At 44.5% G+C, this 12313-nt stretch overlaps 1 protein-coding gene across 29 annotated transcripts in view; it reads left to right on the top strand.

Moving 5' to 3' along the window:
- Ralgps1 (Ral GEF with PH domain and SH3 binding motif 1) overlaps nucleotides 1-12313 on the top strand; it is a 262738-nt gene that overhangs the window by 67173 nt on the left and 183252 nt on the right. For 18 of the 29 annotated variants that reach the window (XR_015439737.1, XR_015439736.1, XM_087182747.1 and 15 more), the window contains one exon: nucleotides 6291-6416. The exons of the other annotated variants lie outside the window; for them this stretch is intronic. Coding sequence is in view for 16 of the 18 variants with exons in the window: in XM_087182747.1 (XP_087038873.1) it covers nucleotides 6291-6416 (126 nt within the window). In the remaining 2 variants the exon portion in view is untranslated. The remainder of the gene's footprint in view (nucleotides 1-6290; nucleotides 6417-12313) is intronic. 29 annotated transcript variants of the gene reach the window in all.

Genomic DNA, 12313 nt, shown 5'->3' with positions numbered 1-12313 from the left:
ATCGTATTATCTCCCTCCTTCAAACTTCAGGTCCACATCTTAAAAATAGTTATTCCTTAAAGTATCCTCAATGGCATTATTATACCTAACAAATTAGCAATAATTCCTTGGGGTCAGAAATCAACAGTTGTCTCAAAAACAAACAAAAAATATCAACTGCACTAACGATTACAGTTGGTAACAGTTACAGTTAATAACAGTTACAGGCCCACACATTGCATTTGGCTGGCATGTTTTTCAGATTCCCTTCTATTCTCTCCCCTCTGTCATGCCCTCAGTGTATTGATGATCAAATTCCTTGCACTGTGTGCTGTTCCACAGTCTGAATACTCTACTTTTTTTTTTTTTTTTTTGGTACTGGGGATCAAACTCTGGTCCTTGCACTTGCACAGCAGGTGGCAAAACCACTGAGCTAAATCCCCGGCCTCTGAATACTCTGCTTTCTTCTGGTGACTTAACTTGTTCACAGATCCTCTGTGTTTTCTTTTAGCTACAAGGTAACCCAAAGGTATTATTGGATTTTGGTTCTGTCTTTTTGGGAAGAATGTCTGATACACGGTGGTAGGTAGTTGGTGTTAAAAGCTTGTGTTAGAAGACAGCCAAGTGTCCTGTCCTCCTCTTTATCCTGATTGATCAGTGGCTCCAGGTGGTGACTGTCTTACTTTCACTGTAAAATTCCCCACCTGCCTTTTATCTGTTGATGGTCTTTGCCTGAATTAAGCATTTTATTAGGGGCAGCAAAATGGTGATTTTTCTAACACTGTAATTCCTTCACATTTTTAGCTGAAGTTCTTAAGATTTTCCCTCATTAACTAGAAATATCTGTGTGTAGAAAGGAGGATACTTAAAATTTTAAATTATAACGTTCAGAGTTTGTTAATGCTCCACTTTGGTAGTGGTGGGGTGTGTGTGTTGTTTTTGGTGAGCAATGTGTCAAACAAACTTGTGGATTCATATATAGTCTATGTGTTTTAATACTTTGCATAAATCAGTCACATTCCTTATTGATGCATAAATTGTCCTGTCTTTGACCATGGGGAGTCCTTTGGTATTGGCTCCTGAATCCTCCTTTTTTTGGTACCGGGGATCGAACTCAGGTCCTTGCAGTTGCACAGCAGGCAGCGAAACCACTGAATCCCTGGCCCATCCTGAATCCTCTTAATATGCTCCTGTGGGGGTATGTGGCTCTCCCCTCAACCCCTATACTGGGGATCAAACTCAGGACCTTGCGCTTGCCAGGCAGGTTCAGTGCCACTGAGCTACATCCCCAGCCCTCTTGTTGGGTTTTGACCACTTCCTTGCTTTTTAGCCCAACAGAATACCCTGTTTCATGAGTATTTCCTGCCATAGACCTAGGGTCAGACATTCCTTCAGGGAGGTGCTGGTTTCTTGTAATGGGGAATGATATTTAAAAACCACAGCCTGGGTGACAGTTGCTAATGCTACTGAGTTGCCGTTGCTTTTAGGCATTTTTTTGTGACTGAGCTAGGAAATAATAGTAATTTTTGCACTGCTGGAACTTGAACTCAGGGTCTTGAGCAGGCTAGCAAGTACTCTACCATTGAACTATACCCTGTCCCCTAATTTTTTTTTTTGGTACCGGGGCTCGAACTTGGGTCCTTGCACTTGCTAGGCAGGTGCTGGAACCGCTGAGCTAAATCCTTGGCCCCCCTGATTATTTTTTAAAAGAAAAAAGTCATGTCTTACTAGTTAGGGTAGATATAGTGTGCTTCCATGAGTTTTCCTTGCTTTCTCATCCTTGCCATACCTTCCCAGGAGGCGGTATATGTTTCTCACCCCATTGACTTTGGGGTTGACCCTATGGCTTGATTTTACCAGTGGAACAAAAGGGATTGTGTGCAGATGCTGAGCAGAGGTGGTTAAGAGGGAAGGCAAGCTTCCTCTACGCCTCTTAAAATTTCCACTCTCCACGATGTACTAGTACCTTTTGCTCATTTACCCCCCCCCAGTCCCCATGTGAGGACATTACAGATGACCTGAGCTGAACCAGAGCCTGGATTCTACACTATCCCAGCCAAGCCAAGTGAGCCCCTCAGAGACCAGCCAAGTTACATCACTCTACAGACCTGGGAACATGAAATAATGTTGCTGTTGTAAGCATCTGAGCCCAAGGGGGTGTTATACTGCATTATCTTTTAGAAAATGGACTAACAGAGTATGTATTGATCTTTCCAATTCTGATCTAACCTTACAGAGTTGTTACTTAATTCCCTTGATTTTTGTATATTTTATTGCGCAGCGATAATTTTGGTTCCTAACAATATTAAGTACTTTTTTTGCATTATAGTTTTAAAATAATAATATCAGTATTACTACTAACCAGCAGACTACTGGGTAAAGTTTAGCATTTTTTGGTAGTTCTGTTAGTAATTAGCTCCTTCATTCTGTTTTCTCTTTCTCCTACCACTCCCACCTCCAGGTGGGCCTTCCTCCTTGACTTCCCTGCAGAGGTCTTTAGTAGAAAAAGAGGGTTATATTCCTTGGTTCTGGAGAGTTGTGTCCTGACTGACCCTGCTATAATCCCAGTGCTTGAAACATAGTAGATACTCAATAAATATTGGTTGAATAAGTGGAGAAGGAAGGAATGACTGAATGAGAGGGGAAGTGTCACCCCTTATTCTCAGGAATGACACTGTTAAGCCTTCTGTGACTAGTCAGTTCAGGCCATTGCCAAGGGCTTACCAGTTGGAGAAGCATTTCCACAGGATGCCTGTTTTGTGGTATAGCTACTTCCTCTGAAGTAAGGGTTTTTCCTGGTGAGCGCAGCTTTTGGAAGATTCAGATTTTCAAGTGGCATTGATCATAGGAGGTTAGAACTGTGGCTTTTTGTCACTTCTGATTATTTCTGTGAGCAGGGCTTAGAGAAAGCCAAACAGATAGTGAGTTATAGGTTAGCAAAGTATAAGGAAAATGGAAGTCACAAATGTGGAAGCATCACTGCCCTGTTCCCTGGTGACTGTAATGAGGGACCAATTTTACCAAGAGTTGGTCAGTTAATGCAGGTCTAACTTTGCAGCACAGTAGCTCACAGCTATGTTACCTTATATGTTGTGGCCTAGGTCCCCACTGACTGCCACCAAGGTGGATAGGGTGTAGGGCCTGGGTGGACCCAAGGTGAGCTGCACCATGGTTGCGGTCTGTCTAGGAGTTCCTGGTGGTATCAGTCTTCTAAGAGGATATGTTTTCAGGGTGGCGTTTTCTCCCTACTAGCATTTCCTACCAAATCTGTCTATTAACTATGCCCAGTTCCCAGCCTGTGAAGTTCAAGGCCCAGCATTCGGAGACCAGACTAAATGTCAGGCTGTTTCTGTCATTAGTTTTACCATGAAGCAGCATTAAGGGGTAGCTGCTCTGCCATTCTTAGACTGTGCTGGGAACGGACATGGTCTGTGCTCTGCTTAGCCCATGGTCCAATCAGAACTGACTTGCTGCTTTCTAGCCCTACACAGTATACTGAGAAATGAGGGCTCTGATCTAATGGCACTGGGGTTGAGTCCTGGTTTTACCCATCCCAGCTTGGAGACCTAGGACAAGTTACTTATTCTGTTTTGCTTCAGTTTTCTCCAGCATAAAGTGGGAGGAAATCATGGTTTTTACATTAGAACAGGCATTCAGAAACTTAGTATAGTGCCCTATGAACTACAGCTAGCAACTTGTGGCTACTATTGTTCACCCACTCATCATTGGAGCAGGTTCAAACTATGGATGTGAGGCTACTGGGAAACAGAACACTCAGTGGAGTCTATGTAGGAGCTAGTGCCCTAGAGGAGGCAATGCTAATATAGCAGAGTGGCCGAGAGCACTGCACTTGGAGTCCTTCAGACTGGATTCACACCTTGGTCCCCCAAATGCCTGGCAGGCTGAAGTCCTAGACTTCAGCCCATGGGAGCCTCACTCTGCCTTGGAGTTGGGACATTGCCACTGAGCCTTGAAGGCTGAAAGGGATAGTATCTCATTGGCAATTTAGGGAATGGGATGGGAATTGGCAAGAGAATTTCAGGCAGAATGAATAACTCATTGAAAAAAACAGATGATGTGTTTGACAAAATTCAACACTAGTTTTGGTGCCTGATGTTGTGAGGTGAAGGAGAGGTGAGCTGGCTTTTCTCCCCATTATGTGCTCCTCCAGGCCATCATTCCCAGGGTACTGGTGCATACCAAGGGATTACCAGAAGTCAGTGTGTCATTCCCTTGCTGGCTGCAGTTGGGGCATATAGCATTGCAGAGGCAAGTGGCTGGGCATCCAGTGCACCAGGTTGTGATGGAAGCAAGCTGCAGTGGGTACCAGATTCAACAAAGAGGAAAGCTTCTCAGAGTGTCTTACGTTTTCTCCAGTCTTCTTGCTGCTCCTGCCAACATTGCTTCATCCCCACCATTGTATTTCCCAGTAGTTAGACCTGCCTTTATTCATTTACTCATTCATCTGTCTACTGTGTGAAGGCTGGAGAGGAATGGATGAAAGAGACCTTAGCACATCCCAGCAAGACTGAGGCAGATATGCAAGTAAACAATAGACAAGAAGTAGTTAGGCCATGGGGGCAGCAAAGAGAGAGGGTGGGGGAGTGTGTCCCAGAGGAGCAGAGGTTTAACTGAGGGAGCCAGGAAAGTGGGGTGGCCAAGAATGTTGTGCAAGCAGAAAGGTCCAAATACATATGGCGTTAGAGGGCACTGAAAGTTGGTGGTGACCAGAGGAATAATAATATTCAGGTCTCTCTTGCAAGGCCAGGACCATGACCCAGGGGATGGAAGTCCAAGAAACACAGGGACCAGTGGGAAGGGCAGTAACCAAGGAGGTAGCAAGAGAGGTACCTCAAGGCCCAGGCCAGAGACCCAGTGGCTCAGAACAGGAACTGGACCTGTGAAGTCCCTGACATCTTTGAGGAGCAGGGATATGTGTGAGGGCTAGGTCGAGTGGACATATGGGTTGGACGGGGAGGGCAATGAGGCTGGAGAGGGAGGCTGAGGTTGCCAGGCTGTGGAGTTTGTATTTTATCACTGAAGGTTTTTCAAAAGAGAAATGTCATAGAGAGGTTTTTATTTTAGGATGTTCACTCTAACCAAGGCAGAACCAAATGGAGTCAGGGAGACTGGTTAGGGGCTTTTGCAGGTGGCTCGATGAGTATGGCAGAGTGGCAATGAAGAGAAGGGGAAGGCTTGACACTGGACTAGTTGGTTTGAGGCCACTGGGAGGGCCAAGAGGAGAAGAAACAGGCTGTGGGTGTGGAGGGAAAGAAATGGCCTGTGCATTTGGGGAGCAGAAGGGGAGGCACAATAAGAAGGCAGAGGGCCAGGGATTTAGCTCAGTGGTTACACTGCCTGTCTCGTAAGTGCAAGGACCTGAGTTCGATCCCTGGTACCAAAAAATAAAAAGAAGGCAAAGCATGTGCCTCTAGGGGTAGGAGGAGGCCTGGGAACAAGGTTCTGGGAAGCCAACCATGTTTCACCAGGGTGTGGGAGGCCAGAAGGCCAGAGGGACAGGGGCTTGGAAGACTCCAGAAGGGCTGAGGGGACCACAGCTGAGAACAGCGTGACACATAGATTTGGGCTGGAGTGAAGGTGGGAGGGAGTTATGAAGGGGAAGGATTTTAGGTTTCAGGATCTTTGAGGTAGAGGAGCTCTGTCAACTGCTTGTGGGGTGATGACTCTGTCCTTGGGGAGCTGAGGTAGAGTAGAGACAAAGCCCATGGGACCAGGGTGGTAGGACACACTACCCAGTAGACCGAAGCCCCTGAGACTGGGAAGGAGGCTGAGAACCAGAGCCCATGGAAGATAGTGACATGTGGAGGGGGAGGATCAAGAACCAGCATGGCTGCCTGGACGAAAGGCTAAACAGCCTGGCCTGTAAGCTTTGGGAGGTTGGGAACCAGCGTATCACCATCATCTCCCATTGGGCTCCAAGCTCAGGCTAGGTGCTCAGCATCAGGCAAGGCAGACAAGGGGTGGTCCAAATGGGTGCTGGTTGTTTCTCCATCTCCCCTCCTTACTGTCTGGGCCCTGGAGGGAATCTCCTCAGTGAGGCTTGAGGAAAAGGCACGTCCAGCCAGTGAGGAGGTGGGGCAGTAGAACAGAAATGTCTTGGGTAAAGGGTCATTGTGCAGACAGGAGGCCCGCCCCTGCAGACATTTCTCTGGAGTGACTTGATTGTACCTTCCTTGTGTCCCCCTGGCCCTGGAGACTGTGCGGCAGGACCTGGCCAGCATCTGTCTGGGCCTTCTGGATTGCAGACAGGCTGGGTGCAGGAGCGGAGGGCTCTCTACACCAACCCACAGTTTCCTCTGCCCCAAGGCACACCGCAGTTCAGGGAAACTCTGCTGTGGCTTCGGGAACCTGACCCTCTGATCTTTTGTCTGGATGCATCACCTGCTCTGAAGAAGGAGGCATTCCAGAAAGCCGAGGTCAGTATTGGATGTGGGACAAGCCCTGTGTGTCCTTGCTACTCCTTGGAATACAGTGTCTGCCCCGTCGAGAGGGGAGGAGCAGGGCCAGCAGGCAGTTATTTGTGGGAGATCACTTTCGCTGACATCAAAGCCCTTCTCTCAGGTCACATGCTGGGCACTTTTCTCAAACTGTTTCCTTTCAGGGCACCCTATCCAGACCACTGCCATCTCTCTTCCCTATGAGGGAAGCGGCCCAATCGTACAACCCTGTGCCCAGCCTCCTCTGCAGCCAGACACATCTTTCTAAAGCCAAAGTCTGACCCTGTCCTTGCCTGCACAGTTCTCTGCGGCTCTGGCTGCTCCTCAAAGACAGTCCCGCCTCATCAGCAGCCTGCCAGGCCCCTGTACCAGCCTGCTGCCTAGCTGTGTGCAGCACAGCCCCTAGTTTCCCTCCCAGCCTGCCTCCTAGAACTGTGCTCTCTGCGTAGTGCTCCACTCTGCCCTCTACAGATGGTTGCAGTTAGAGGTCCAGGGAAGTGAGTATGGCCACCCACCCATTGCTCCTATAGATAGACTTCACTTGTCCCAAAATTCTGACTTCTAAGTGGAGTGGTTAGCCATTCAAAGTCTGTCTCCCTCTTGGATTGTAAACTCATCTCCTGGGACTAGCACAATGCCCAGCACTGTTTGTTACTTGTGGAATGCATCTAGGATGTAGTGGTGATGGCAATAATAATAATGTCCCCTTAAACCCTCTTGTCTTCTATGCTGTGCTGCTGCCCTTTGTTCACAAAACAGAATCAGGTGGTAGGAGTGGTCCAGGCATCCTCCATTTGGGGCCAAGGCCTGGAAAGGATGGCTCCCAACGTCATGCTCGTCAGTGCCGATATTCGTCAGCACCAGAAGCCTGAGCAGTGGTCGCTCTCATCTGCTGTTGCTCTGAGTTCACATTTGTTATTTGCTCTTCATTATCTAGTAATTGCTCAGTCTACTGGAATGATTTCTTGTCATAGTGGAAACACAGTAGAAAAGGGCTCACGCCTGATGGAGATGGGGTGGAGACTGGAGTCCCTCTCTGGGCCCCAGCAGACCTGCCTGAAGAGTGGGGAGGGCCGGGAGTCAGGTCTGGCTGCAGGTGCAGGCCGGCAGCACATTTGGCCAGTGAACTTCGCAACTTTAAGACTCATTTTTTCTCTTCTTGAGCGTGGATATGACATTAGTGCTGGTTAGAAACCAAATTTCCTTTTAAGCAAATTAATAATATGAAACAGAACCTTTGGTGAACAGCTGTTTTCATCCATGGGGACTTGGTGCCTGGTTGTGATTTTGTCTGTAAGGAAAAGGAGGTTTGTTTGGTCACAGGAGCAACTGCATGACTTCAGGCAGTGTGCTGTAGGGGGTGAACCCTGAAGTCTGGAAGCAAGGGGTCTGCATTGGAAACCTGGCTCTCTGCTCTTTAGCTGTGGGATCAAGGGCAAATACCTTTACCTCCTGGTGTCTCTGTTTCCTCATCTGTAAGATGGAAGTGAGGCCCATCTCATAGGGAGAGTGGAGGTAGAGGACCAGTGTTGGCCTGGCCCATGGCAGACCCCCACATATCATTTCTTCCGTTTCCAGAGAAGACAGAGATACAATGAGGAGAAAATTGATAAAGAGTGCTTATAAGTCAGTCTTAGAAGGGCTCTGGGTCCAGTAATATGTACCTTTCCTCAAGGCTGGGACCTTTTTCTTTTTGCCTCATCCAAGCACACTTTCTGGTACATTATATGATCAATATTTGTCAACACTCATTGGACAGATAAGAGGCAGAAAGAAAAACATTTCTATCTGTGTGCTTCTAAGCATGGGCTCTGGACGAGAAGGATCTAGGTTTGTTTAGGTGTAAACATGGTCAAGTCACTTAATCCTCCTGGGTCTCAGTTTCTCTGTCTGCAAAGTGAAAATGATGATGTGAATACCTCAAAAAATTGGACACGAGGACTGAATCTTCTCAGCTTTATGAGGTATAATCAACATCAGACGGTGAATACTTTAAAAATTTCTTCATTTCAAAATTTTGGCTATTGTAGTCCTTTGCATTTGTATGTGATGTGAATAGCTTAGTAAGTTTTACCAGCAAAACTTGCTGGGGTTTTTTTTGGTTTTTTTTTGGTAGTGGGGATAGAACTCGGGTCCTTGCGCTTTTGAAACAGGCGGCGTAATTGCTGAGGTTTTGACTGTGATTGTGTTAAATCTGTAGATCAGTCTGGGGACAGTTGACATCTTAAAGATACTGTGTCGCCTGAGCCATGAATACACTGATTGTACCCATGTATATGGACTCTGAAGTACATCTCTCCACGTATTCAGATTTTTTTCTCTTAATTTGTTTCACTAATTTTATGTAGCTTTTTGTATTTAGGTCTTGTACATCTCTTGTCAGATTCATCTCTAGGGTATTCTATTTTCTGTGCTGCTATAAATGTTATTTTAAATTCAATACTAATTTTTCATTTGTATTTTATAGAAATACACCTGAGTTTTGTAAAGTGCCCTTATAGCCCAAAACTTTGCTAAGCTCATTTGTTAGTTCTAATAGCTTTTTGGGGTAGATTCTCTAAGATTCACTACACAGATGATTATGACGCTTCTGTGATTAACAACAATTTTATCTTTTTCTTTATGAGAGAAATACTTTTGTTTCTTTTTCTCGCCTTCTTGCACTGGCTGCAGCCTCTCATACAGTGTTGATCAGCAGTGATATGAGGGCCAATATTCTTGACTTGTTCTTGATTTTATTTTATTTTTGAAACAGGGTCTCACTATGTGTTCAGGCTGACCTTGAATTTGCAGTAATCCTCCTGCCTCAGCCTCCCAAGATCTGGGACTATAGGCATGTGTCCCACCACACCCAGCCACTTGTTCCTGATTTCAGAGGAAGTCTTTTACCATTAAGGATGATGGCTAGCTGTTAACTGTAGGTTTTTCCTAGATACCTTTTATCAGGTTGAAGATGTTTCCCTGTACTTCTAGTTGCTGAAATTTTTATGTGGGGTGGATATTGGGTTTTAGGAAATGTATTTCTGTATCTACTGAGATAATCATACAGCTTTTTTTTTTGTACCGGGAATTGAACTTGGGACCTTGTGCTTGCAAGGCAGGTGGCAGAACCACTGAGCTGAATCCCTGGCCCCAGCTTTTTTTTTTTTTTTTTTTAGTCTCTTACTATGGAGGATTATATGGACTGACTTAAAATATTAAACTAACCTTACATTCCTGTGATAATCCCGCACTTAATCATGATGTAGAATCCTTTTTGTATATTGTTGGATTTAGTTTGCTAAAATTTTGTTAACAATTTTTTGTGTCTGATCATGATAAGCAATATTGGTCTATATTTTTCTTTTCTTACAATGTTTTTGTCTGGTTTTGGTATCATTGTAATGCTGACTTCACAAAATGAACTGGAAAGTATTCTTTCTTTTTCAGTTTTCCAAAAGAGTTTGTGTAGGGTTAGTCTGATTTCTGTCCTAAATATTTGTAGGGTTTTTTTTGTTTTTGGTACCAGAGATTGAACTCAGGACCTTGCACTTGTGAGGCAGGTGCAGTGCCACTGAGCTAAATCCACAGCCCTATATTTTGTAGATTTTTACCAGTAGAACTTTCTGGGCATGGAGTTTACTTTGTGTAAATTCCTAAATGTTTTCCTATCTATCTATCTATCTATCTATCTATCTATCTATCTATCTATCTATTTCTTTATTTAGGTACCAGAGATTGAACTCAGGACCTTGCACTTGCCAGGCAGGTGCAGCACTACTGAGCTACATCCTTGGCTCATGTTTTCCCTTTAAATAGACTTTAGGATAGTGTTAGGTTCATAGCAAAGATGTACATAAAGTATAGAGTTCCTATATATTTCCTTTCCCACAGCCTCCCCACCAATATTGACACATCATCACCACTCAAAGTCTGTATTTTACACTAGGGTTCACGTTTGGTGTTGTACCACTGTTACAGTGTCATGGAGAATAGTTGCTCCACCTGTTCAGCCTTTTCTTTCCCTGGCAACTACTGACCTTTTTACTGTCTCCAAAGTTTTGCCTTTTCCAAGATGTTATATAATTGGAATCTTACCTTATATAGCCTTTCCAGATTGGCTTCTTTCACTTAGTAATATGCATTGAAGTTTCCTCTATGCTTTTTCATGTCTTGATACTCATTTCTTCTTAGTACTGAATAATATTCCATTGTCTGGATGTACCACAGTTTATGTATTCATCTACCAAGGGACGTCTTGGTTGCTGCCAAGTTTTGGCAACTATGAGTAAAGCTTTTATAAATATTTATGTGCAGGTTTTTGTATGCACACTAGTTTTCAACTCCTTTGGTAAATACCAAGCGGGATGATTGATGTATCACGGTGGAATGTTTTAAACTATGAATTGTTTCTCTTAACAGAGAAATTGCCATTCAGGTTATCCATTTTTAGTGAGCTAGAAAGATTATCTATTCCAGGTATTTCTCTAAAAAAGAGCTTGATATTCAGGTTATCAGGTTTTCAATGAGCTTTGGTTGTGATTTTCAGCTTAATGGATGATGCTAAACTATTTTCGGAAGTTTACATTCTATGAGCAATACTGAGTTTCCTTTGTTCCACATCTTTGTCTTCACTTGGTCTCATCCAAGGCTGAAACAACAATGAGTGGAGATCTCACCTCAGTGAGCACTTCCCTCCTTTCTGGCATCTTGGGTGATCAAACCCTGGCTGCTTTGGTTGCTCTCTGTTAACTCTAAATAGCCACATTTTTGTTGCTGGAATTATATTATCCAATTTGTATAGTTACTCTAATACCAGTTACTTTGTCATAGACTCAAAAGTCCCTTTATTTTGAAAACTACCTTCTGGAGCTGGGGATTTAGCTCAGTGGTTCTGCCACCTGCCCCTCAAGCACAAGGACCCGAGTTCAATCCCCAGTACCAAAAAAACCAAAACAAAACAAAACTACCTTCTGTATGAAGAATTACTTTTCTCAGAATATACTGAGGTGTCATGCTACTCCAGAAGGGCATAGGATGGCAAGAGGTGCTATATCACACGTGTCTGGGAAATGTCCATTTTCATTGCCCCTCTGTACTGAGTAGCTAGAATATTTTCCCTTTGAAGGGGATTTATGAAAATGTATCCTTTATATGACTATGTACATTTGTATTTCTGTTGATCCTGATGTAAGTTGGAAAATCTCAAGTGAAAAAAGTGCAACAAAGCTTACAGGATCTTTGGTTTCACTTTCATGACCGGAACATTAGGCTGCAGTGATAGGATTCTTGCCAGTGGTTGGTTGCCTGCCACCTGTGCAGAAGAAGGAGCACTCACATCCTAAAGATTCCTAAGGCAGAGGGCGACTTACTTGTGGCAAGAAGGCTTGACTTGGAAAAAGCTGGGACTTTTCTAAAACTTTGATTTACCCCAACCCCAGTGCCTCATTTTGGAATACCCTTCAAAACTGCTCCTTGCATTGCCAAGCAAAAGAAGCCACTCTGATAGATGACAGCTCGATGGAGCCACGTAAAGTGGATGTGACTGAGCTGAATGGTGGCTTGGAGTGGAGGGAGGAGCCTGGGGCAGTTCTTGTGTCAAATGAAGTCTTTTCTAGAACAGTTCACCTCTCTTCTGGTATTCTGAGGCTGGTCATGGAAAGAATCAGTGGCTGTCCATTTCTCTTGAAATGCATTGCATGAACTGCTGATAACAATCTCCATGAAACCAGCTCCTGTTGTTATATGTTGCTTGCATATTGTCAACATCCAAGAAGAATTCTTATATTGCAGATACCTTTGGGAAACTTCAGTCTGGTAAGCAGTTTCTTTGCCAGGCTAAATTTTGACTGAAAACACTGTCAAGGCTATCTGTACAGAAGAACTTGCTTTTTCTG

The sequence above is a fragment of the Heterocephalus glaber genome, unplaced genomic scaffold (genome assembly GCF_053883595.1).
Source record: "Heterocephalus glaber isolate CG9 unplaced genomic scaffold, H.glaber_assembly_v1.0 deba00001479, whole genome shotgun sequence".
Taxonomy (NCBI): domain Eukaryota; kingdom Metazoa; phylum Chordata; class Mammalia; order Rodentia; family Bathyergidae; genus Heterocephalus; species Heterocephalus glaber.
This window is presented reverse-complemented; position numbering and strand designations above follow the sequence as displayed.